This window comes from Podarcis cretensis (assembly GCF_951804945.1).
Source record: "Podarcis cretensis genome assembly, chromosome: 1".
Taxonomy (NCBI): Eukaryota; Metazoa; Chordata; class Lepidosauria; order Squamata; family Lacertidae; genus Podarcis; species Podarcis cretensis.
Window position 1 is genome coordinate 42,054,643 of NC_137170.1, and position 24,965 is coordinate 42,079,607.

The window sequence follows — 24,965 nt, forward strand, 5'->3', positions numbered from 1 at the left end:
GAAAGGCACCCCATGGTGGTCAAAAGCTGCTTTGAGCAAAGTCGTAGAAGGAAGGCAAGATCAGAAAGCTGGAAAATTCCGAGCAGAAAGAAATGTTTCCAAATCTTCACACACAGAGAAACGAGCCTTCTTTTAACTTCTGGAGATTCCTAGTTGCTGAGAAGTCCCAGTTAACGTTGGTGCCCTTGAAGCTGAATAATCATAATAAAAAGAAAGAAAGCACCACTCTTCCGCTTTTGCTTCAGGTTTCTGTCTGGAATGCAGATTCCAGCCAAGGAGCACCAACCAACGAGGCCGGTTTCGTGTTGCTGCGTCTTAAACTCTGCACAGCTCTTTCTGCGGACCATAAACAGGTAAGTTATCAGACAAGGTAACCACACCCACGGATTAAAAACTACCTAGGAGGGCAAGGTAAACAGCCACTGCCCAGAACTCGGCCATTAACTCTGCAAAGAAGAGAGGGGTGGAAAGATGCACGTCCACTGTCTTTATCTTCCAAAGCGATTTCTCTTAATTCATTTTCCCCACTCTTAATTCCCGGGTTTCTTTGCATCTTAGATCTCTGCACCTATCTTATTTCCTCAGTCTAGGAGAGGGGGAAAAGAAAAGCACAAGGGAAGAAGTCCCAGAGGGGGAGCTGGGTTACTCCGCGGCAGCAAAAACAGGTAAGAGCCGGTGACGAGACGAGAAAACTCCAAGTAGAAAACTCTGTGTATAAAAAGGGTTAGAACCAGCGAGTCAAGGAGTAGCTAATTTAGAGGTAAGTTGCTTACAACCTCCTCTCCCCGCCCCCCACCTCAATTCCTTTTCTGGCAAATAGCCTTATTCAATGTTTTATTTCCCCCCCGGGGGGGGGGTACTCAAGCGTACACATACCCCTAAAAATTTTGTGAATCATCTACGTTTGGCTTCATTGAGGGGCAGTATTTTAATATGAGTAGGAAAATGAGAGTACCCCTAAACATGTTTTGAGAAAGAAAAGAAAAAAGCACTGGCCTTATTAGATGATTTCTAGCGTTTAAAACTGGAAGGCTGCAACCTTCTGCCCACTTTCCTGGGAGTAACCCCCGCGGAACTTGGTGGGATTTTCTTCTGAGTAGGCGTGTATAGGGTCGCACTGCAAAGGTTTTCAGAACATACAGTATTAATCACACCAGATGGGGGTGGTTATTGGTTTGTTGTGTTCTTATTTTGTATTTTTACGTTGTGAACCGCCCTGTGGTCTTCTGATAAAGGGTGGTATACAAATTTAATAAATAATAATACTAAAGAAAGCTCACATCAGAAATCTATCTAGCATCCTAGCTCAGATCCTAGCTGTCCTGAGAATGGGACAGAGTTCATGTTTGTGGAATGGAAGATTTCCCTCTTCCCCCTCCGCTCTGATGTGCAAATAAAAACTTTATTGCTCCATACACAACCAGAGAGAGCTTAGAAGCAGGCAAGAATGGAGACAGTAGCCCCATGTTTTTCCTCCTTGATTGGTAATCAAAAGTATACTGCCCTTAAATATAGAGCAAGATGAGTTGGGATTCATAAGAGACCCTTCTCTGATTTTACACCTAAGTTATGGAGCTCTTAATAATAATAATAATAATAATAATAATAATAATAATAAATTTTATTCATTCCCCGCCCATCTGGCTAGGTTTCCCCAGCCACTCTGGGAACAGAATATTAATATTAATATTCTCACCCTCCTCACCTGCTGTGCCAACTCTGTTTTTTCTCATGTAGGTATTGAATTTGACAGGCTGAAGCTTTCAGTTTGTGTGTTGTTCATTTTCTAACCATTTTATTGTTTTTTCTTGGGCTGGGGAACTGGGAGGGATTTCTTCGTTTTACAATTGTTATTAAACTTCCCTGAGTACTTAGTACACAATGGAAGAATAGTATATAAATCTTCAGAAACGAATAACTGAAACAAACATGGTTTTGGCAATAAATTTCATCAGCTGGTCACACTAAGTGAATTGCTTCCTCCTCTTTGACCTGCAGCTTTGCCAGCCAGTTATACTTAGTAGCCCTGGTCTGTTCAGTTATCATTCAGGTTATTAAAAGCATACCCATTTATAACAGGAAAACTTCCAGACATCCTCATTTCAGCATGGCGCAAGACCTTTTTATTTAATTTACACTCTCCGGGCCTCAACTGCTAGCTTTCCAGATGGCTGATGCAGTTCTCAAGTTGTTGGAGGGGGACATAGGGAGATCCCTAATGAAATCCACCCTGTAACTCCTCCAATGACAGCCTTCTAAAAGCAGTTGGCTAAGGGGACTACAGTGGTACCTCGGGTTAAGTACTTAATTCGTTCCGGAAGTTCCGTTCTTAACCTGAAGCACCACTTTAGCTAATGGGGCCTCCTGCTGCCGCCATGCAATTTCTATTCTCATCCTGAAGCAAAGTTCTTAACCCGAGGTACTATTTCTGGGTTAGCGGAGTCTGTAACCTGAAGCGTATGTAACCCGAGGTACCACTGCATACTTAAAGCCCTGAGTTGCAGATAGTCACTGAGTTTTAAGAAACCATGGAAGAACAAAAGCAGCTTGGATTACACAGTTCCGTGTCAACTTAGATCAGTGAATAAATATTTTCAGGAATATTAGGGCAGTTTGACTGTGTTATGGCAATCATCTCTCAGCTTAATAAGGCAAGATATGGCTTCATTTGCATATCATGGTAAGCCAAACTATAGCTTACTTGGACCACACAAACGTGAACACACCTGGCAAGGAACTCCCATCTCTGTTTTTACAGCAATCCTTGGCTACTACAGCTCATGGTTAGCAAGGCCAGAGCTAAACCACAAGCCTGGGTTTGGTTGACAAACTGAGCCAAAGAAATGTAACCCTCAATTTGAAAAGGTTTCCACAGCCCTGTGCTTCGTGGCATGAGAAAACCAACCGTATGCAGTAGAAAACCATCTCAACTTAGTCCTAAAGGAATGAGTGAAATGGCCCAGAAGCTTATTTAATAAATAAGAATACAACCAGGCCTTGGACTAATATTCTATGGCCTTTTAAATGGGTGTGAGAGAAGGGGGTTATTGTTTTGTTTTTGTTTAACTGATTATTTTGTGCTTTTATACTGTATCTTTATGATCTTTATGTTGTGAACTCCCCTGAGATCTTTGGATGAAGGGTCGTATATAAACTTAATAAATAATAAAATAATAAAAATTAGCTGACAACTGATTGAACCTCTGCTTTCCAAGGTGAATGGAGTGGAAATCCTCATTATTATTTTCCCCTCCTGCCATTATGTTCTCTGTACGTGCATAACAATTTCTTACGCTATTTACACTGTAGTGACTGCTTTGCAATTGCAATGACTGTGGTGACTTTATTCATTTGAGGCATGGTCAGCTCATGTTGGCAGGCGGCATACCATCAAAAGGTAGATAATTATAGTGTAATTGTATAATGCGCTTTTATATTTAGAGCATTACTCTGTCTTAAATGGACTAGCCAGGAGGAAGGTAGTAAGTCTTAATTTTTGTTCACTAAACAGGTCACAGCTCTTCATACAGTCAATATTTAAATTCATAATCTACTTTCTGAAAATGGAGATATGGAATGCATATAGATTACCAACTCAATGGATGCTTTGCAACTGTCTTGGGTAAGGAATGGTGGATTTTCCAATGTAGACAACAATGACATTGCAAAGATATAGTTGCCACCACATTTCCTGAAGGAACTGTGACTCAGTTTGGTCAAACCCTCCCATTTCTGTGTCATAATCTTTGAAACTAAACATCAAAGGCTAGGATATAACTATGCTTCAATTATAGCTAAATGCATCCTGTATTCAGAAGGACCAAGTAGTTTAATGTTCAGTTAATAATAGTGAGCTCATGTGGTTTGATTTTTCTGTTTGGAAGCAAAATAGGACAACCCCAAACAGTGGAGTGTTTCCTGCATACTCTCCCCAGTATGAAGAACAGAATTTGAAATAAAATAAATGTTTAAAAACAAACCCCAAATGGCCTGACAATAACCTATGAGCTTTTTATGGGCTTAAGTATGCTGCAAGCTGCCCAGAGTGGCTGGGGAAACCCAGCCAGATGGGCAGGGTATAAATAAATTGTTTTAAGTGTATCTGGTTTTGTGTTGTTTTTTTTAAGTGTTTTAAATTGTTTAATGTGCTAATTGGTGTGACACAGCAGTTTCGAAGGAAAATTTAAATTGAAATACAGTCATATCTAAGGATAAATATGCTTCAGGATAAGTATTTTCGGGTTGCGCTCCGCAGCGACCCGGAAGTAATGGAGTGCGTTACTTCCGGGTTTCGTCACTGGTGCATGCGCAGTCAAAATGACGTCACGCGCATGCGTGGAAGCAGCGAAACGCGACCCGCCCAGTCGCGTCTTACGTTCTGTTCAGGATGTGAACGGGGCTCCAGAACGGATCCTGTTTGCATCCCGAGGTACCACTGTAACAACAACAACAACAACTATTATTTTCATATGTGCAGAATCACAGCTTTGGCTGTACAGCCTTATAACCACTAGAGGTTTAAGCTTGCTATAATAATCCCAAACACCAAAGAAGCAAGCAATTTGAAATATAAGCAGCAGGACTGTATTAAAGCAGTGACATGAAGATACACTGTCAACAAGCAACTCTAGAATTACCATAAATCAGAACTTTACATTTTTTTTTACATCTCTCACTAATTATTTATAAATTTTGCTTCATTTTTGGATCTCTGTTTTGTGGATGTGACACTTCGTGTAAATATCTCTTTCTTTTCCAGGCTCTGCAGGCGCACACATTTAAAAACGCAAAAATAGGCAAAATATTTTAGGTACAGTTTATTGTTTACAGAGTTAATAACAAATAAATTTACAAACAGATTCAATTACAACATGTGGGAACATTGCTAACTGTTGAAAAGGCAGGGCCTATCACTTAATTCTGTGGTGCTATAATGTAAGTAGATGTACAAGTGATTTATCAAAAAGCAACAACTGCTAAATTTCAGAATAGGGTGATAAAATCTTACAGGGCTTGGAAGATTATTCACAGCATCTTTCCACAGATATTGTGCCTTTAAAAGAAACTGATGTACGCAGTGTTTCTAATGGCCTGTGAAATAGCTGCCTTGCGGATCTGAAGTTGCCATCACTGTAGAAAAATGTTGCACATATTGGACAGTCTGTTATTTTTCTATTTGGAATACACTTTCCCTATCATAGTACGGTTGTATCTTGGAAGTCGTATGGAATCAGTTCTGGAAGTCTGTTCAACTTCCAAAATGTTCAGAAACCAAAGTGGGGCTTCTGATTGGCTGCAGGAAGCTCTTGCAGCCAATTGGAAGCCTCAGAAGCCCTGTCAGACGTTTGGCTTCCAAAAATAGTTTGCAAACCAGAACACTCACTTCCGGGTTTGTGGCGTTTGGTAGCCAAAAGGTTTAAGAACTAAGCTGTTCGAAAACCAAGGTACAACTATTCAAAACCCAGCTATCACTCCTTTACCTTTAGACTCATCTTTTTATTGTGCATTGTGATGGAGAAAGTCAACTTATGAGTCGGGTTAGAATGCCTATTTTGTTATATACAATGAGAGTTTCAGAAATATTACTTATTAAAATAAGATGATGGCAAAATTCCCTAACTTATGTCAACTCGTAGTCTTAATTGGGTGCACATTAAAAGTACAGGACTTCCAAGTGTGAAAACTGTACAAATACAGGTGCATGAGGGGGGAAAGCGGGGGGGTGGGGTGGATGCCATTAAAACAAACATTAAAATAGTTTGTGGTATCTGCTGTGGTTCCAAATCAGACGCAACAAACTAATTAATGAATTCATTTCAGGGTTTTTTTTTTTAATTTAGCTAGCAACTGCCTACAATGTTAGGAATAACTAGTAATAAAGGAATATCCAATTTAGCGCCAGTTATTCACTTCCATCATTTAACTCGTACGTAAAATGATAACATAAAAAGCCACTCTGTAAAATATAGCCAAAACTGAACATACAAATTCTAAGTTGATAAAGTTACTTTATCAAGCAAGTAAACATGCACAAAACAAAAGTTTTCTTAAGGGCATGCATGCAGCAATCTGATTTATTTCTAATCCATTCCTGTAGTTTTGCCAACAGATGTCAGCATTGCTCACGTTAGTTCAACTCCGAGCACTGCTGCAGCAGTTGCTGATCATTTGGCTGAAAACTGCTGCATGATAGTATGAAACTGGCTTCACAATATCAGAATATTAAAGGCTTTATTGCCCGGAACCCAATAATGGTCTGTAAACATCTGAGGTTGTAGCTTTGCTGACGCTAATCAAGCATTGGCCTGAGCAGTCTTTTTGATAGGAGATTACTGTGAGTCCTGTATTCAGGGTAGAATAGAAGTCTTATAAATTATACATTAAAAAGAAGAGCTAATTAACTATGTCGTTAGTGGACTATTTCATAAACAGCAGTTTGAATCAATAGCAATTAATAAAGTCATTTATAGAACTACTCACATTTAAGTCCAGGCGCAGTGAGTTTCTGTCAGCTCTCTCTGACTCACTGAAACAGGTAGATGGATAAGATTCTCCCAACCTGCAACCTAAAACCCAGGCATCGCCATCTTTATTTGTGACATGTATATTAGCTGCCTGTTCTGAAAAGTCATTCTTCAAAGCAGCATCTGCTGGAATACCTAAATGATTTTAAAGAAGAAGAAAATTATCCCCACTTATGAGAAGTGTGGTGTGCCACTTGGAGCTTTATAGTACCACAACGGAAAGAGTACTATATATTTTGCTTCCATTTGATTGACAAGATTTCAACAGCCCGTCTTGGGTGTCCCTTTTCTCACAGCTTCATCTGAAACAGACTCAAAAGTTCATAGCTCCTTTGCAAAAACTCCTGTGCTCTATACCAAAAACAGATTTCATAGGCACACCCTGATTACAGATGATCGACTCAACAAGTCTCCCAATCAAACCTGGATTAGAGAACTAGAAAAATGCTTGTCACCAGGTAAGCAGGAGCAGGAATGGAGAGAGGGCCTGCGTAGTACCATGATGCTTGACAGCCCAGAGCATCTTTGTATCCTTTGTACACGGGATTGACTTTTATCACTTTGGACGGCCAGGTGACCAAGGGTCAGGAGGGAGAGTCTTGCCCTCGGTGATGAATATCCCCATTAGAAGAATGTTACTTGCCTTCATTCACATATGGAAAATAAAACCAAGATATGTACATGGGAACACTTGTCATATTTAACATGGACCAGACTGTGATAATCCTGATTCCTTGTGCTAGATCTCTTCCAGCCACATGAAACATATTTAAAGGTAAAGGGACCCCTGACCATTAGGTCCAGTCGTGGCCAACTCTGGGGTTGCGGCACTCATCTCACTTTATTGGCCAAGGGAGCTGGCGTACAGCTTCCGGGTCATGTGGCCAGCATGACTAAGCCGCTTCTGGCAAACCAGAGCAGCGCATCGAAACGCCGTTTACCTTCCCGCCGGAGCAGTACCTATTTATCTACTTGCACTTTGACATGCTTTTGAACTGCTAGGTTGGCAGGAGCAGGGACCGAGCAACGGGAGCTCACCCCATCGCGGGGATTCGAACCGCCAACCTTCTGATCGGCAAGTCCTAGGCTCCGTGGCTTAACCCACAGCGCCATTACTTTGCTGCTAAGAACTTAATAGGAGAAACTGAGCATCAGGCCCATTCCTATCTAAGGGTCCCCCACTGTAAGTTCCTGTCCCACCACAGATTCACTCAATTCATGCACAATATGTGTGGAAAATGATCCATGCGTCGAATGGGGCAGCTGTGCCACTGGCCTTGCCTCAGCATTTAACAGGTGACTCAGCCCTACCCATCAGTGTCCCTGATCCCACACAGGGTTTTCCGCACCCATTGGGGCTTATTTGAATAGGCTCCTCTGACCTACTCAGATGATCAGGATAGCAGCGTGACTTTGGGAGCAGAGCCAGGGGTGCAGCCCCACTGTCTCTTTCAACTCATGGAGGGGGACAGTGTGACAACGAGACAGAAACCAGGAACTGGCTATAAACACATTTGAATGGATGCTAAAAGCAGCAGCATTTAGCACATGAGCAACTTCCAGTTATCATTTTACATACCATGCCACAAAACCAGGAGAAAATACAAAGGAAATGGGCTCCGTATACGGAGGTGTACTGCAGTTTTTAAGTAGGGGAGCCACAGGCCACTGCAGCAGTAGAGACTAGCATAGACTGAATGGATGTGGGGCTGCCATGGGGGAAATATGGTGGACAGACAGAAACAGAGAACAAGAGCATAGGATGAAAGCTGCACAAGATTGAGGGAAAATGAGGTACATGTTTGGATGCACAGATCTATAAATGAGAAGCACACTTGCAGATACAAAGTCCCAAAGGATGGAGTCATATTGAACAGAACGTACCAGATGATATTTATGTAATATCATTAATACTTACAGCCGGCCCTTCACTGAATGTTCCCAGTACTGGTTACATAAAATATCACAATTTTTAAAACAATACAATACATTAAAACCATTAAAACCACTAAAACTGAACAAAATATCTTAATATTTAAGGAGCTGTTTTGACATTTTGTGTGTGTGTGTGTGTACACTTTTGGTGCAAAATTGGCTCCTGGCTTAAGAGTTTTGTCTCCCGCATCTAAGAATTAACTTGACTTAAGGATTTTGTGCACTTGCATGAATGCATACAGCAGAAGACTGACAAATTTTCCAGAATGCCAATAACCATTAGTAGAGGATCAGAGGTCTACAGCAAAGTTGCATTTCTCCCTTTACAAATATCCTTGTTCAAGCACAACAACAGCAATTTAATCAGACAGAGCCAGTAAAGATTATTGCTAACCTGATTAGGTAACATGGTCGCGTATCAAGGACTTCTGGTACAACGGAGAATGCAACTGTTTTCCAACCATTATCTCGCACGGCCACTCTTTGTCCCGGCTTGGACTTTTGGGAGTAGTTTTAGGAACTGATTGGTCTTAGAAATATATCATACAGTTGAAGGGGTAGGACACTCACTCACTTTTGGGAGTAGTTTTAGGAACTGATTGGTCTTAGAAATATATCATACAGTTGAAGGGGTAGGACACTCACTGACAGTGAATGTAACAAAAACCAGAGACTGTTATGAGGAAGACTGATAAACATCAAATATGTGTTGAATGATGAACATGCTGCTGAGCAAAAACTAGTCAGGTGAAAATGATTCCAAATTCTACAAAATTCCTGCTTAGGCCATGTTCACATAAACAGGAACTTCAGTTTCACGAACTCTTGGCAGTGTAATTTTCTTCAGAACTCTCACTAAAGGCATATTCACATAGCTCTTTGAGTGTATAATATCTATAGCCCCCCCCCCTTAAAAATCATTTTGTGGTGATTTTCAACTGCACTGCCACAGGCTTAGCAGACCATGTGACCACCAAGCTGAATTAATATTGGATTTGATTTTGATGTTGATTTGAAACTGGTGAAGAACCCAATCACCACGTGGTCTTATCAGTTACCTGAGTGGCTCATACAGAAGGACCATGTGGCTCCTGTATAAATAGGTCCCGAGAGAGAAGTAAGGGCTACTGTATAATCCAATCTGTTCATCTGATATCGCAGTACAAGGAAACACTTTCTCATGAGAAATCCAAGTAAGGAAAACCTGAGAACATTTAGCTGCTAATGCCAGGGGGTCTTACACATGGAAACATAAGTGCTACAGCCCCCTTCTTAAATAAAACATACAGGTGTTTCTTGTATCGGTTCCCCTTGTGAACAAAAGTGCAGTTCAACAGAGTAGCCAAGGCACAAATGAAATTAGAAATCTTGCATGTCTTTATTTCCTAAAATCCCTAAGATCTAGCGCCCTCTAGAGTTCGAAAGATGCAACAATCCCATGCATATAATATAACGACAATATACAAAGAAAGTAAATCAATTAAAACTACAGTATTATGTTATAGGAACAGAAGGGGAGGTGTGGCGAGATAGAATACAGCATCTACGAATGTGACTGGGAAAAATGATTAAATAACAGAATAAGCACAACCCATTTTGTGAAATATTTTTCACATGGAAAGAGGTGATCAAAATCAACAGCATAATCTCATAGCATATTAAACATTCTATATTAGGCACCATCTATAAATGTTATAAAAACTAACATTATGATCCTGGCACACATAAGTGCTTTTACGTCTCCTTGATTTTACTAAAGGCTGTTTTAAGTTTCCTACTGAAATCCACAGGGCTTGCAGCACCATCTTACGCTTATGTTTACTCAAAAGCAAGTATGGGCTCAATGGGGCTTGCTCTCAGGTAAGTAAATACAGTTGGGTCATGCCCAATATTTTAAGAAGACACTATAATAAAACGTTGATAAAAACAGATTTGTTTCCAATAAGAACCAGGCAGCTGCTCATTTAGCAAAGGACCATAATTCTGCTCAGTGAAGATATTTCAACTGCATATTTCAGTTTAGGGCCACACTACACATTGCACTGCAGGTTAGTGTTTCATTTGTGTTTCCAGGATTGCGGACCTGCAAGTACAGGGCAGTATACTACTACTATACTACTGATACTAATACTACTAATAGTATTACTACTAGTAGTAGTAGTGGTGGTAATAATAATAATAATAATAATAATAATAATAATGCATCCACAGGGGGTCAGGTGAGGAAGATGCAGGCAATATATTTGGTGGTGGTAGGTGGACATAGTGTTTTACCTTACTCCCAGCATCATTTCCCAGTAAAAAGTTGCCTTCCCCACACTATACTTCAGTAAAAAAACAAAACAAGATGTTAGATCAATCACAGATTTACTGTGCCATGTTATTGGGAATGTGTGGCACGGTTTGTCCTTTAGGATGACCTCGACTTGGAAGAAATTCCACAGGCCCTGGCTGCTGCTTCCCAACCCAGCCACTGCCACGTGGAAGAGACATTGTTAGCAAAACCCTTTTAAAGGACTAAACAAGGACAACAGCAGAATCTTCTTGTTTGTTATTTTTTTGCCTTTTCAGATGAAATCTTCTGGAAGACAGATGTGTCATGTTTTACTGCCAGAGGAAGGCAAAGCACATCATCATTTACACACGCAAAAGGGCTTCGTCAGAAGTAGCCCAAATGAATTATGCATCTGGTTTAAAGTAACCTAATGCTTGGTTTTCCAGAATCACTGCGACATTTCCTCAACGAGAGGAATTAAGGCATGCAGTTGCTGTGTGCAACAGTATTTATTAACAAAAAGGTCATAGCATTGAAGAGTGCAATCCAACTGTTGCTGGTTCATCAACTGGGGGGAGGGGGGGCGCTGGCATTAGGATGAGACAGAAGACTCCCAATGCCACCGGAAGTGGAGGAATACTGCCTTAACTGAACACATCTGTGTAAATGCCTGGGAAAGTTTCTGCAGGTGGAGTTCCACCCACAGACACCTAAAAATGGGCACCACAAGAGGAGAACTGCGAATACCTAATATCCATGGTCAGCCCACCCATGAGGCAAAGTTACGATCCACAGGGCCTGTAAGACAGAGCTATTCCGCCTGGCTTTCAATTTGAACTTAGCCTGATCTTTTATTCCCCTTCCTTCCCTCCCCCTCCCCTTTTTGGAAGATTACCCGCTCTGGGATCCCACAGCTAATTCTCCCCTGGTCTCCTTGCTGGCCCAAATAGGACTAATTTAGCCAGCTAGCCCTGGTGATCATCTAATGTTTATTGGATGGATTTCCCCTCTAAATTGATTTTTGAATTCTGAATTTATTGTTATTCACGTTTTATACTGTATTTTATGCAGTTTTTGTTGTTGCATCAATTAAGCATTTTAAATTTGTTGTTAGCCACCCTGAGCCTGGTTTTCTGAACCAGGAAGGGCAGGGTATAAATAAAAAATTATTATTATTATTATTATTAATCCTCCAAAGAATGCATCGCCCGTTGCCACTGCCATGTGCTCCTTGGAGACCAGATCTGCTTCCAGCTCAGCAGCCCCCTACCCCAATGCTGCCTCTGCCATGGCCTCTCAGAGAATAGGAGGCACTGCTGGTTTCCACCCACCTCTGGGGAAGAGATGATGGAGGCTGCCCTTTGGGGTCTCCTGGACTCTGGACCTGCCCAGCATGATTCAGAGCTGACCCATTCCTCCCTCTTAGTTCCCAATGTAGATCTTTATTCCCTTGTTTCTGGTGGAGATATTCATCCACCCCTTCTTCCCTGGTGGGAGGGTGTACAGGCATGGCAGACATCTAAACCAGGACATGACACAAGTACAGTGGTACCTCAGTTCTCGTTCCAGAAGTCCATTCGAGTTCCGAAACATTCGAAAACTGGAAGCGGAAGCCTCAATATGGAAAACTCAAAATGGAAACCGTGTATCCTGTTCGACTTCTGAGGCGCGTTCCAAAACCGAGGTGTTTACTTCTGGGTTTTCAGCGTTCAAGTTCTGAAATGTTCGACTATAGAGTTGTTCAAAAACTGAGGTACCACTGTAATTCCCCTGCTGTTGACACCAATGGGAAGATGATACACAGTATAGATATTGCTCTCCCCACCTCCCTTGTGTTTTGCCCCTCCTTTCATGAGCTGGATATAGTTTTGATGTTGTGAATGTTCTGAAGAAGTAGCTATCACAGATCCTGCCTCACTCTTCCCCAGAAATGTCACTGTGTGTGTTCTGAATGCTTTTATCGTAAGTCTGTGGGTCAGATCTGGTGCGAGTCCTTATCTATTAAACTATTTGCCATGAAATCAGCTCCGTTTTAAATGCTTGGTAGTTTAAAATACCAAATGCTATTCATGAGCAGGGTGTCCAACAGAAAATGATACTGTGCTAAGCAAAGAATACCTGAAGTCAGTTCCAACAAGGGACATTAAATAAGAGTTTAGCAGGTGTTGTGAAGAAAAAAACCTCTTAATTTCTACTCAGAAGAAAGCCCAAGTATGTTTGATGGGGGTTGCTCTTTGGTAACTGTGTACACAGGATTGCAGCCCAACTCTTTTGTATAGAAATCAAAAGGGATCTAAAAGGGATTACTTTTAAGCCCCTTGCCAGGTAAGTTTTGAAAACCTCTAAAAACAGAGTCAGCAATAAGATGCTGATATTCACTCCTTTATTTAATTCTACAAATCATAAGTACCAGATAAGAGAAACTAAAGAATAACATTGTTAAATCTGGATGTAGTTCAAATTTTCATTCTAATTTATGATGTTTTGTTGCACAGATTTTCCATACTTTTACTCACCGGGCTAAATTGATTTTCCATTGGTTTTGGTCTGGGCATGTGTCAACAAAGTTGCATAATATTTTCCAACTATTTTTAGTATGGATAAAATTTAAGAAGACAAAATTGTGGAGCTTTAAAAAAATAAAAAACAGATTATTCCATCCATTAAAATTACTTTCATGAAGGTATCCAATCATTTTTTCCTGGCCAAACTTACAGGCTTGCCTTCTGACAATGCGGGGACAATCTGTCTCTACCACAAATGCTACCAATTATCCGGTCTGCCCTCCTTGACACGTTCTTCCCCTTGCTTTTTCCTCTCTCTCAGTTTTCCTTTCACCAGCTTCATCCTGCCTCTGTGGGCTACACTTTCCCAGTCTCAGGAGAAGCAAGGTTTGCAAATGTGGCACCCATGGGTGCAGCAGCAGCACCCTCAAAGTTCTCCCCTGTTGCCTCTGAGTCAACAGCCCCAGCACTTACTACCCTCTTCGTCAGAAGGTGGCATTCCTTTTTCCTTCCTTGAAAAGCACATACAGCTGAAGGAGAAGGTTAGAAGAATTTCTCTAGTTTTGTGTCTTTCTAGGAAGGTGGCCCTTGATCTGGGAAGAGGGGGGAGAGAAGTGACCAGTGACTGTAGGGTAGCGCTCACTCAAAAATCCAAATGGATCCTAAGATGTTGGCAACCTCTGCAGTAAAGGCTTCTCAGGAGTCTTATTCTTGACTCCCCCTTCCCACCTCATCTGTGTGCCATTTGAACTACATTATTTATATTTGTATGACCAGCAATGATGTTAATGATTCCATTTCTATCAAATCTTAACTGAATCTATGCCGTACAGAGGGTCTCCATTGCTTTTGAGAAAATGAGATCTTTGCTCAGCTGAGCAACTCACTGGGTGACCTTGATCAGTAGTATCAAAAGCCACTAAGTTATCCAGGAGGATTAACAGAGTTGTACTTTCTTTCCCTCAACTGAAAAAGCTCTTTGGGGGGGCATGATCTCATGTGGCACCCCAAAATATGTTTTGGGGCACTATGCCCCCAAAAGTGCTTTTTTTGGGGGGGTGGATTTTAGTGTGAAATGGCCACTATGCTTCTGCAAGGAAAAACAGGAAGGTGGCATCGCAGAAGATGGTGTCTGTTGGAGGGTATGGTGCTACTGCCACTATCAAGGTGTTACTGTTAATATAAAAAGCCCTTAACAACTTGATACCAGTTCACCTATGAGATCACCTGACCTCATATGTGTCCACTCAACCGCTTTGATCAGCAGAATCATCACTTTTACAGGTGCCACGTAATACTTGATTGTTTACTGTGGCAGCAATGACACTGTAATTTTTGTGTGTGCCTGCTGAATACACTTTTATTTATACAAGCCTACCCAGATATTTAGAAAGTCTGTATGACTTTTAATTTGTTTTAGTCTATTCTATTGTGGTTTTAACTTTCTATATGTTTTCAATGTTTTAATATGTTTTAATTTTAAACATTAATAAAATGATAATTTTATTGTTTTATCTTTTTTGTAAACCCCTTTGAGGTTTTTTCCTATAATCAAGCAGGACATAAATTTAAACACACAAATAAATGATGGCCAACCTGGTGGTCTCCAAATGTTATTGACAACTCCCAGAATACCTGACCATTAGCTGGAGCTAAGCATCCAACACATCTGAAGAGAACCAGCTTGGCAAAGGCTGGGCTAAAGCCATAATGGGACTTGACCTGGAAATTTGTTAATAAGAATGAAATTGAAGCCTTTGAATCAATACAGCTTTTTTAAAAAAAATCTTTCCTGGTTTAAAACAAAAAGCCTATGCAAAACCTGTTTCACCTGTACCAGCTACAGAGGTTCACCTAGGAGCTCCTTACGAAAAAAAAAGCCAGTCATGAAGCTTCAGTAAAACAAAAGTGTATCGTGTAATGACTGTGCAAATATACAGGCTAACTCAACGCAATATTTAAACAGCAGGCAGCTAACCTGAAAATAAGCTACGATACGAAAACAAGCTATCCTCTGAAATATGCTCACATCCAGATACACTTCCCCAAATTAAAAGGAAGGTTATATAGCTAATTTTAGAATTCCTTCCTTTCCATTGCACTTTTATCCAGTTTGCTACACTTTAAATTTCCAAAAAGTCCCAGGATAGATCAGTGAAGATCTGCCCTTAATTTGCCCTCATCGTAGAGTGCTTTAATACATATTGTACAGCTGAATATCTATTTTAGAAAATTCATTGTGCCAGTAGATTCTTTCTGATCAGGGCCAGACCAAGACATTTTGGTACCCGAGGCGAACCACAAAATGCCACCCTCCCACCAGAAGAGAAGAATGTGTAAAGTGAAGATCTATATCATATAATCACAGAATTGTAGAGTTGGAAGGGGCCATGAGGGTCATCTAGTCCAACCCCCTGAAATACAGGAATCTTCTACACCAGGCTTCCTCAACCTCGGCCCTCCAGATGTTTTGAGACTACAATTCCCAGCATCCCTGACCACTGGTCCTGCTAGCTAGGGGTCATGGGAGTTGTAGGCCAAAAACATCTGAAAGACCAAGGTTGAGGAAGCCAGTGGGGCTCGAACCCACAACCCTGGGATTAAGAGTCTCATGCTCTACTGAATGGCCTCTGCACCTGTCCAGCGTGATTCAGAGAAGGCCTGTTTCTCCCCCATGACAGCTTTTAATTACCTTTTCAACCTCTCAGGTTGATTTAACCCCCCCACCCTCCGCCGTTGTTCCCGACATAGATCTTTATCCGTCCCTTGTTCCTGAACCTGGGAAACTATTTTGCTAAAGGAAGTAGCACAGGTGCTGTATCTTCGCAAGCCCCTTTTCCTGAATTGCAGCAGTTCACCACTAGCTATGGAGAGATATGGTAACTCTCCACCAAAACCTCCAGGGTGGAAAGAGCTCGAGAGCGCAGTATGATGGGTGAGCAGCAACCTCAAAGCAGAAAAGATATAAAGCTCACAATGCTTAAACACCACCAGTTTATAAAACACCATAATCTGGATTACCACCATTCCCCACAAGCTGACCTGCTTCTATAGATACCTCTTCTTTCTCACTATTTGATGCACTAGAAATCGGAACACTTGTTATATCTAAAGGTTAGCAAGCCAGCTCTTTCAATTACCTTCAGCAAGCTCTGCTTACATACTAGCATAAGGTTACCTTTGTGGAATCCCGAATTCTTTACGATGCCACAGAAACACATGTCTTTCCTTCGCAAACTGGAACGATTCTTTCTCCACTGTAAACACGCTTTCAGCTGTGCTCCTTCTTTTGAAAGAAAACAGTTCGAAAAAGAGCTCATCTCTCTTCAAAGGGGTCTAACTAACTTGAGTAAAATAAAGTCTTATTATTATTATTATTAAGGCTGTCCACATCTGCACACTGCCTTCACTGTGCTCTAATTTTGGACTGGGTACTGAATCACTGCTGCAACACAGTGGCCTTAAAATCCCAAGCCAAGCCAACACCCAAACCTTTATAGCTATTGTTTCCTAACCTTTGGTCTCAAATAGGTACATATATTAAAATAACTCTCCAGTCCTCTGTGACAGCCTAATAAAGTCAGGTAAAGCTCTAGTACATTGTCCCAGGATCCAATAATGCTGAAAGTTTTAAGCATTATGGATTTATTTTGGGTGATGACGTTCTACAAGAATGGGTGTAGTAAGCAAAGTTGTAGAAATTTTATTTATAGAGTTTTGTTTTTGTTTTTTTAAAATCACATGCTAATGTGGAAATGGGGAGAATTGAAATGTGGAATAATGAGAAACAGAGAGAAACCAAAATGGATCCTGATCTATGTTTCTGCATGTTGGCATCCATCTGTCTCAAGAGACAATGGAGTTCACTTCCAGGGGTGAAGTCAAACTGCTGCATTAGCGGCAATGAGGTGACCTCACTGGGGCACAAGCCTGTGTTGTGTGTATGGAGGTCCAGGGCTGACCACAAGACAAAAAAACCCTTTTGTCCTCACTGATGTGGTCCAAAGGAAAGCAGAGCAATACATTTGACACCAGTTTGGCCGCAAGAGATGCAAGGAGGTGTACAAGGCACCATTTAACCATCTTAGGGACTCTACTCTGGACTTGTGTAGGGCTTACTCCTTAGCCTTTTCTTCCCCCAAAGATATCCCGCAAGGCAGCAGAGGTTTAGGATCAGAATTTTCCTTCTTCTAGAAGGGCTGCTTTCCAAGGTTGACGGGCCCCACCTGCCCCTCACATCCCTCTACAACACATGCCGAAACTGCCGTCTTGACCCCTGGCCCACTACTGGTCTAGTCCAGGGGTCAGCAAACTTTTTCAGCAGGGGGCCGGTCCACTGTCCCTCAGACCTTGTGGGGGGCCGGACTATATATATATATATTTTTTGGGGGGGAAACAAATGAATTCCTATGCCCCACAAATAACCCAGAGATGCATTTTAGATAAAAGCACACATTCTGCTCATGTAAAAACACACTGATTGCCGGTCCGTCCGCGGGCCAGATTTAGAAGGCAATTGGGGCGGATCCGGCCCCCGGGCCTTAGTTTGCCTACCCATGGTCTAGTCTGCTCAATCTGCCAGAGCTTGTCTTCGCATGCTCCCTGTGCAAACAGAACTGAGCCGGATGAACCAATGGTCTGACTTCATATAAGGCAGCTTCCTGCGTTCCTTCCTTGTTTATCCAATCAGCTGCTGGTTTTCTGTTGTGCTGCAAGTAACATATGTTTGTTGCCTTTAACAAATGAGTACAGTAACCTAAGGCTATTCCAACTCTAAACATATTAAAAATATTTACCAAATAAAACATATCACAATCTCAAAAATGTTATAACACCACCTACTTGTGGCCAATTTTTCCATTAAAAAAAGAAAAAAGTAGAAGCTGGAAAAATAAAGAGCAACACACATTGCTAATTACAAAGTGTGGGAAACAGTTCCAGCTTTTGGAGAAGATCAGAAGGCTAACAATTTCCAGATGGATTAACTGGCAAGGTAACCATGGCCTCCTGCCAAGAAAATTATTCTCTGCCCTCAAGAGTCTTGAACAAATCTCTGAACACATAGACCTTTTTTTGATGTTTCTCCCTTTATAGGAATTTATTTGTGGGGGAAAGCTTAGCCGCATCTTTATAGGTATTATTACTGCACCTATATAAGGCAACTGCACCTGAACAAAACAAAAGAAAACCTGCATCACAGGTAGAAGCAGAAGAAGCCTGGCATCTAGGATTCAAACTTAAGCACCTTACATTTCATATATTCACACGGCCATCTCAATTGTCGCAGGAAAGTTGGCATTTCAAGCTCCCACTCTAGGTCAGTGATCACAGGCAGAGCTGCAGTGATTCTATTAGGAAAACCACAGAATAAGCTACAAAGTAGGAATTCACATCCTCCTTTTTTAAAAAAGCTGAGTTTTTAGCCCTTATGACTGCAACAATATGCTGACTTCTGACTGCATAGGTTCGACTTGTAAAACTTACCAAGCTTTTAACAAATACTTTTAGCCTGTTGAAATATAATCTTTTAATTTGAAATGCAAATAATCTTGCAAAGAAGTTGCCGCTTAAAACTGCTAGTATGAGGTATTAATCCCATCAAAGATGAAAAAAGGAAAGACGTAACCAACCACTGCACCATTATATTTTTTCCTACTTCTCTAACTCCTTCCTCTGTGTCAATCTGCGACAAAGTTAGAGAAACCTCATTATCATTTTATTCTCTTGCCTGAACAAGGAAGGTTATCCTGGCACTCTGGCAGATTTCATCACTGCTCCTGCTCTGCAAAAAGTCCTGGAGCTGCACTTTCCCTCCCCTACTACAGGTGTAAAATAATTTTGTAGTCCAGAAATTCCGACGAAAGAGGAATGGCAGATGAAATTAATGGACTATGCAGAATTGGACAAAATGACAGGAAGGATTTGAAACCTGTGGGACCAGAGATTTACAGAAGATTGGAAGAAGTATACGAATTATTTGAAGAGCAACTGTAATCAACAAATTACGCTAGTAGGACTACAAGAAGTTTTGTAAGGAGAAATATACGAAGTGTTACAAAGTAGAAAAAGATAGAGATATTGGTTATGAGTTTGAAATGTAATAGGGAAGATAAGAAATGCATACTGAGAGATTAGACTGGAAAATTTTCAGGCAGGATTGATGGAAGTCAAAAATTTGAATAAGAGGTATGTTTAATTACTGTTGAAAACGATATGTTAAAAAAACTAATTATATATATATATATATATATATATATATATATATATTAATAATAATTTTGTAGTCCATGTAATTGGACACAGAAATGGATACCTGCATAAGTACTTTTTGTATTAGAGCTGATTCACACACATTTTAGTTTTGACAGTTGCAGGAATCACACTCTGGGGTCAGAGAGCACCCCACCCCAGGAATTGTGCTTGGCCCAGGAGCTTTCAGTGTGTGTTTTCTGCCAAGAAGAATCACAGCATTTCACTTTTATCCATCCTTTAAACTGCAAAGGAGGAGGAGGAGAAGGGAGCCATTTAGCAGAAGAAAGTATTGTGTAACTCTGCTTCTTTTTTTTTACTGGCAATAGTAAATTCTGGCATAACAAAACAACACTCTAGACCCCAACTTGCCCTTAAAAAGCAGCCAGCTCAGATCTCTTTAAATATTTTTGTCATTTGGTTCATTTTGACTGCTGTGCAGTGCAATTATACTACATTACTCAGGGAGGCATAACTGTCACATTTGAAAGTTCATGTGCTAACAAGAAATAAAGATCATTACCAGATCAAGTGTTCATTCCGTAAGATAATCTGTCCGTGACACAAAGTACCAAGATTCAAGCAAGATACCTATTAACACCAGCGAGACAACTTCTGTCATCTCGGCTTTTGTACTAACGATAAAACACAAGTTTAATGTTAAAAGCTCACCAGAATCCCATGATTCTCTTATGCGTGTCTTTAATAGTAAATTCCAATGGATGAACAAAATTAGTACCCTAACATCACTTACAGGAACACTGAAAACAATCTGATATTCATACAGGTTATCAAAATATTAAAGGCTGCTTTAACTATTTTCTCTCTATACATTCAAAGCAATGTGAGAACCATGCAAATCGCTCGGTCTCTATTAAAATCGATTTTCTCTCCCCTTGGTTAAACATTGACTTATAGTCACTCATTTTTTCTTAGGTGATGCCAAAAGTAACTTAATATTCTGAACTATACATTTTGCTTCCATCAAAAGTGTCTAATTAGTTGCACTTCATCACACTTTCTCTTGAGGATAAGGAGAGAAGTGCCACAAAAGAACAAAGACATTTAAAGTCATTTTCCAGAAAATCCTTACACAGTCTACTGACTCCTTAAGTTCAAAAGTTAACTAGATTTAGTGGCTTTAGCTCACAGATTTAAATTACTTTTCAGTGTAATTCTCACATCTTATTATTCAAAGTAAAGCCAGTTAAAACCAGTATATTATTATTAGGCATACATATTACACTTTAGTGGTTGTAAAAGTAGCTTCTCTGACACCTCCGTGCAAATATTTTGAATGGATGTAATCCTTTGCCAGTTTCATGAATATGGGTAGAACCTAATGGGTGTCACTCTGCTGATGAAAGGCAATTTGGGGCAATTCCTCCTCCCCGAAGCGCACACACCCCATGTACCCTAGAGGGTTGCCCAGCAATCTGGAGCAAAAAATTCAGGGAAGGGAAGATGCAAGGGGACACAAGTCAAAAAATACCTCTCTCCCTTTTCCATTGACAGATGATCTGTTAGTTAAGAAGGATTCACCAGCCATTTAACTCCGGTTCAGATTATCATTGAACCATGGCTTGATCCTGGCACCAACATCATCATCATCATCATCATCATCATCATCATCATCATTGTTATAAGAAAACACTGCTCCTTTTCCCTTATGGGGTACCCAAGAGCCCATATACAGTCCTTATGTAGGTTCTCTATCAGTAGGAGAAAATAACAGAGGCCAACCAGAGAATATTGAGAAGCAAAGCAGCTAGTAAGCCTGATCTTTATTAAACTGTGAGCAACAGGGTGCTCACACACCGCCCCCACGCAGGAGGGAGCAGGAACCCAGAACAGTGGTGTGCAAGCCCTTATATAGACTTTTGAAATTGCCACCCTGTAGCTTAAGACCACCCCCCAATACATCATACATACATCACAGAAGGGGCGGTCTACAGCAGAATCTTGTCTGGCAGGATACCTGATAATGGTCACTGATTGCTTTTACCTGGGCATCCTGGCCAGTCTTTTGTGATGGTAAATAATCGGTTCCTGAATCCAGGTCACAGGCTCACCCTGTTCATACACAGATACACCCTTAAGACAGGATTTGTGAGCAAAGAGACAATGGGGAGGCTTTCCCATTTCATTCCTCCTTTGAGAGAAACATTTGAAGTCAATTTGAGAGAATCAAAATGGCTTCAGGACTGCCCTCCTGCACTGCTTCGGACATGTGGCCCATATAATAATAATAATTTATTATTTATACCCACCCATCTGGCTGGGTTTCCCCAGCCACTCTGGGCAGCTTTCAACCAAATATTAAAAACAATACCTCATCAAACATTAAAAACTTCCCTAAACAGTTGTCTTTTAAAAGTAAAATAGTTGCCTATTGCCTTGACATCTGTTGGGAGGGCGTTCCACAGGGCAGGAGCCACTACCGAGAAAGCCCTCTGCCTGGTTCCCTGTAACCTCACTTCTCGCAGTGAGGGAACCGCCAGAAGGCCCTCGACGCTGGACCTCAGTGTCCGGGCAAAACGATGGGGGTGGAGACGTTCCTTCAGGTATACAGGACCAAGGCCGTTTAGGGCTTTAAAGGTCAGCACCAACACTTTGAAATGTACGTTTTTGCCTGGTACATTTATGAACATTTATTTTATATCTTAGACCTTATAATTCTCATAACATCATCATCAATTATTTGTACCCCGCCCAGCTGACTGAGTCGGTAAATAAAATCAGTAAGACTTCCTTTAGCTCATTTCTGAATAGGCTCAGCTAATGTACATCATTTTAGAACATGTCAGATTAGGGGTGGGGAAGTTATTATTCAGATGCCAATTCTGAATTCTGTCTGCAGCATTATTATTATTATAAAACGTTTATCTCCCTTTACTACACATTTAGGACCTGCAAGCTTTCTTAGAAACCCCTTCATGTATTGATAAGGGAGGTTTTTTAAAAAACAAAACCCTTTTTAACACTGTGTCATGTTAGTACAAACAGGAAATTGGTACTGCTCTTTTGTCCCACAGAATACTGAATTGTTCATCTATGACAACCATGAAACATTAAGCTGCGTCTGGGTTTTCATTCCAGTTTAATTCACTTTGCTACCCTTCAGTGATTGGCTTTGAGGAGGAAGCCACATTTACAAAGAAACAACACTACCAATGTTGCTTAAGAGTGTCTTGTTCAAAAACTTTAACCGGAGACGCTTTTTCACAGTATCTTAATGAGAACACATCAACAAACAACAGATCAGCTGTCTTTTTTTTCAGAGGGCCTGTAAAAGGTTCCTCTGTTTTGTAAACTGGTTTTTTTTACTTAGGGGCACATCATAAGACTTTCCGACTGAATTCCTCTTATTAAGCTTGCTTGTTTCTTTTTAGATCAAAGATCCAATTTCTTGTTCCAGCAACTAGTTGCGGCGGGACAGGCGGCTAGAGTCTTTGCTGGACTCAGGTAGTGTTGTAGCCTTGAGTGATATTTTCCCCCTCAAGTTTTTCTCAAATACAACTTTGATCACTGAAATATCGATGCTTCCAGCAGAAATAATTTCCTGTCTTTTGCGAAGACTGTAAAAAGCAATGGCTATTCTACAGGCCAGACTTTGTTCTTCTGTACACAGCCATCAGGACTGGGCCATGGGCAGCCAAGCGCATGGGAAGTCAATGTGCCAATCTTGGCAGGATGGAGCACGAACAGTGGGGGTGGGGGTGGGAAATGAAAAAGAAGGTCAGTCCAGGGGCAGGGGGAAATGCAGAACAGATTCTGAGCCAAAAGGTCTGTCTAAAGGGTGTGTTGTGCATGCATGCTAGAATGAGCCAATGGTTGTACAACAGCAGGCAGTTAGTTATGCAAGAAACTAGATAGGGAAGGGCAGCCAACTCCTGAAAGCCCCAGCCAATATGGCCAGTGGTCAGGAATGATGAGACTTCTGGAGAGCACAAGGTTAGCTACCGCTGGGATGGGGCATCAGGCAGATTAGGAGGGGAGCAGGAAGACATGCTGCAACAAGGCTGGCTGATGGGTAGCAACATTTGATACCCATCAACTGCCAGGACATCCTGTTTTTTCCTGTGAGAGCACAGCAGCCTTTTGGGGTGCCTTGCGATCATACAATTTCGGGCTGAGTTCTGGCCCCCCAAAAGTGCTTTTTCTGGGTCCGCAATCTCAAGTGGGTCACATGACTCATGCAGGATTTCGAACCCGGAAGATGGTGTCCCAGATTTGGGCTGCATCATGTTGGAGTGTATGACATCATCCTACGACTGTTGCCACTTAAATTCTACCATGTTTTTAAACGATTCTTTATGGTTTTGTTAGAGGTGTGGGGAACCTTTTGTCAGCCTGAAGGCCACATTTCCTCATGAGCAACCTTCGGGGGGCACATGTCAGTAGTGGTTGAAGGCCAGAGGAAAAAATGGACGGAACAATGAGTGCTATTTTTAGCTTTGTAAAGTAGGCTGTTTGGGAACGATTGAGGACACAAGGAGAAGGGGACGACAGAGGACGAGATGGTTGGACAGTGTTCTCGAAGCTACTAACATGAGTCTGACCAAACTGCGGGAGACAGTGGAAGACAGGAGTGCCTGGCGTTCTCTGGTCCATGGGGTCGCAAAGAGTTGGACACGACTAAACGACTAAACAACAACAGCAAACAACAACAAAGTAGGCTGTGTTCCAGGTCAGAAGTTTCTACACACACACACACACACACACACACACACACACACTTCTCTATCCAGTGAAGGAAGAGTTATTATCAAAGTTCAAGGATATGCAACAACCAGGCAAAAGCACTCAATGGGGGGACATGGTGTGAGATGAGGATATATGGCTTAGAGTGGGTGTGTGCACTGAACAGACTCTCAAGGGCCAGATAGAAAGCCCTGGAGGGCCACACTTGAGGTTCCCCACCCCTGTTTTGTAAGTTACTATGGTTATAATTTATAGAAAAGAATGGTAAAAATACAGCAAACAAATATCTGGAGCAAGATTATGATGCTATTGGAAGGCTGATTTTGCAGTTGCCAAGAGAAAGACTCAGACTAGGTCAAAAGGATGACGGTGAATAGTTTACCTGGGGTATAGCACTAAACTAGAATCTAAGGAAACAATACCTGCCCCTTCTTCCTTCACTGTGCACACCTGAGTAGCTTACCTAAAAAGAACACAGTGCTTAGATAGGGAGGTTGAGCACAACAATAGCCCACAACTCAATTCGAACCAAGTTTACTGAGAGGTAAGCCTCACACTGATTTAAACAGAACTTGCATGCCTGGCATTTCAGCCATTACTGCACATACCTAGCAGTAAAACATTATCATGTACACTGATCAGAGAGATACTTTCAATTCAAAGTGTAATTAACATGCCAACTCATTTCTGTTAAGGAGGGCTTCACTGGAAAAGAAAATGAGAAGATATAGCAACATCCCAAATTGTTACTGCCATTACCCTAGCATCTACGGT

The 24,965-nt window shown here is 41.2% G+C and overlaps 2 protein-coding genes across 3 annotated transcripts in view; one reads left to right on the forward strand and one right to left on the reverse strand.

Moving 5' to 3' along the window:
- Window positions 1–92: 92 nt before the first annotated feature.
- Window positions 93–24,201, forward strand: LOC307204135 (uncharacterized protein; the record flags this gene model as incomplete). 2 transcript variants are annotated; one of them, XM_079955591.1, is made up of 5 exons in its annotated part: window positions 93–353; window positions 559–665; window positions 12,304–12,418; window positions 22,880–22,952; window positions 23,819–24,201. In XM_079955591.1, 4 exons carry the CDS (start codon window positions 93–95, stop codon window positions 22,910–22,912), a joined length of 516 nt encoding a protein of 171 aa, XP_079811717.1. In that variant the 3' UTR covers window positions 22,913–22,952; window positions 23,819–24,201. The 2 variants fall into 2 exon arrangements, with proteins under 2 accessions (XP_079811717.1, XP_079811718.1); XM_079955592.1 differs by lacking the exons at window positions 22,880–22,952; window positions 23,819–24,201 and adding exons at window positions 6,821–6,982; window positions 11,031–11,515 and having other exon boundaries at window positions 229–353; window positions 12,304–14,044.
- The window catches only part of LOC307203694 (formin-1-like), a 39,626-nt gene continuing 18,276 nt past the window's right edge, over window positions 3,616–24,965 (reverse strand). The window contains exons 3-4 of the mRNA XM_079954664.1: window positions 6,481–6,659; window positions 3,616–5,130 (exon numbers count right to left, since the gene is read on the reverse strand). Of these exons, the coding sequence (XP_079810790.1) occupies window positions 5,128–5,130; window positions 6,481–6,659 (182 nt within the window). The 3' untranslated portion in view covers window positions 3,616–5,127. The remainder of the gene's footprint in view (window positions 5,131–6,480; window positions 6,660–24,965) is intronic.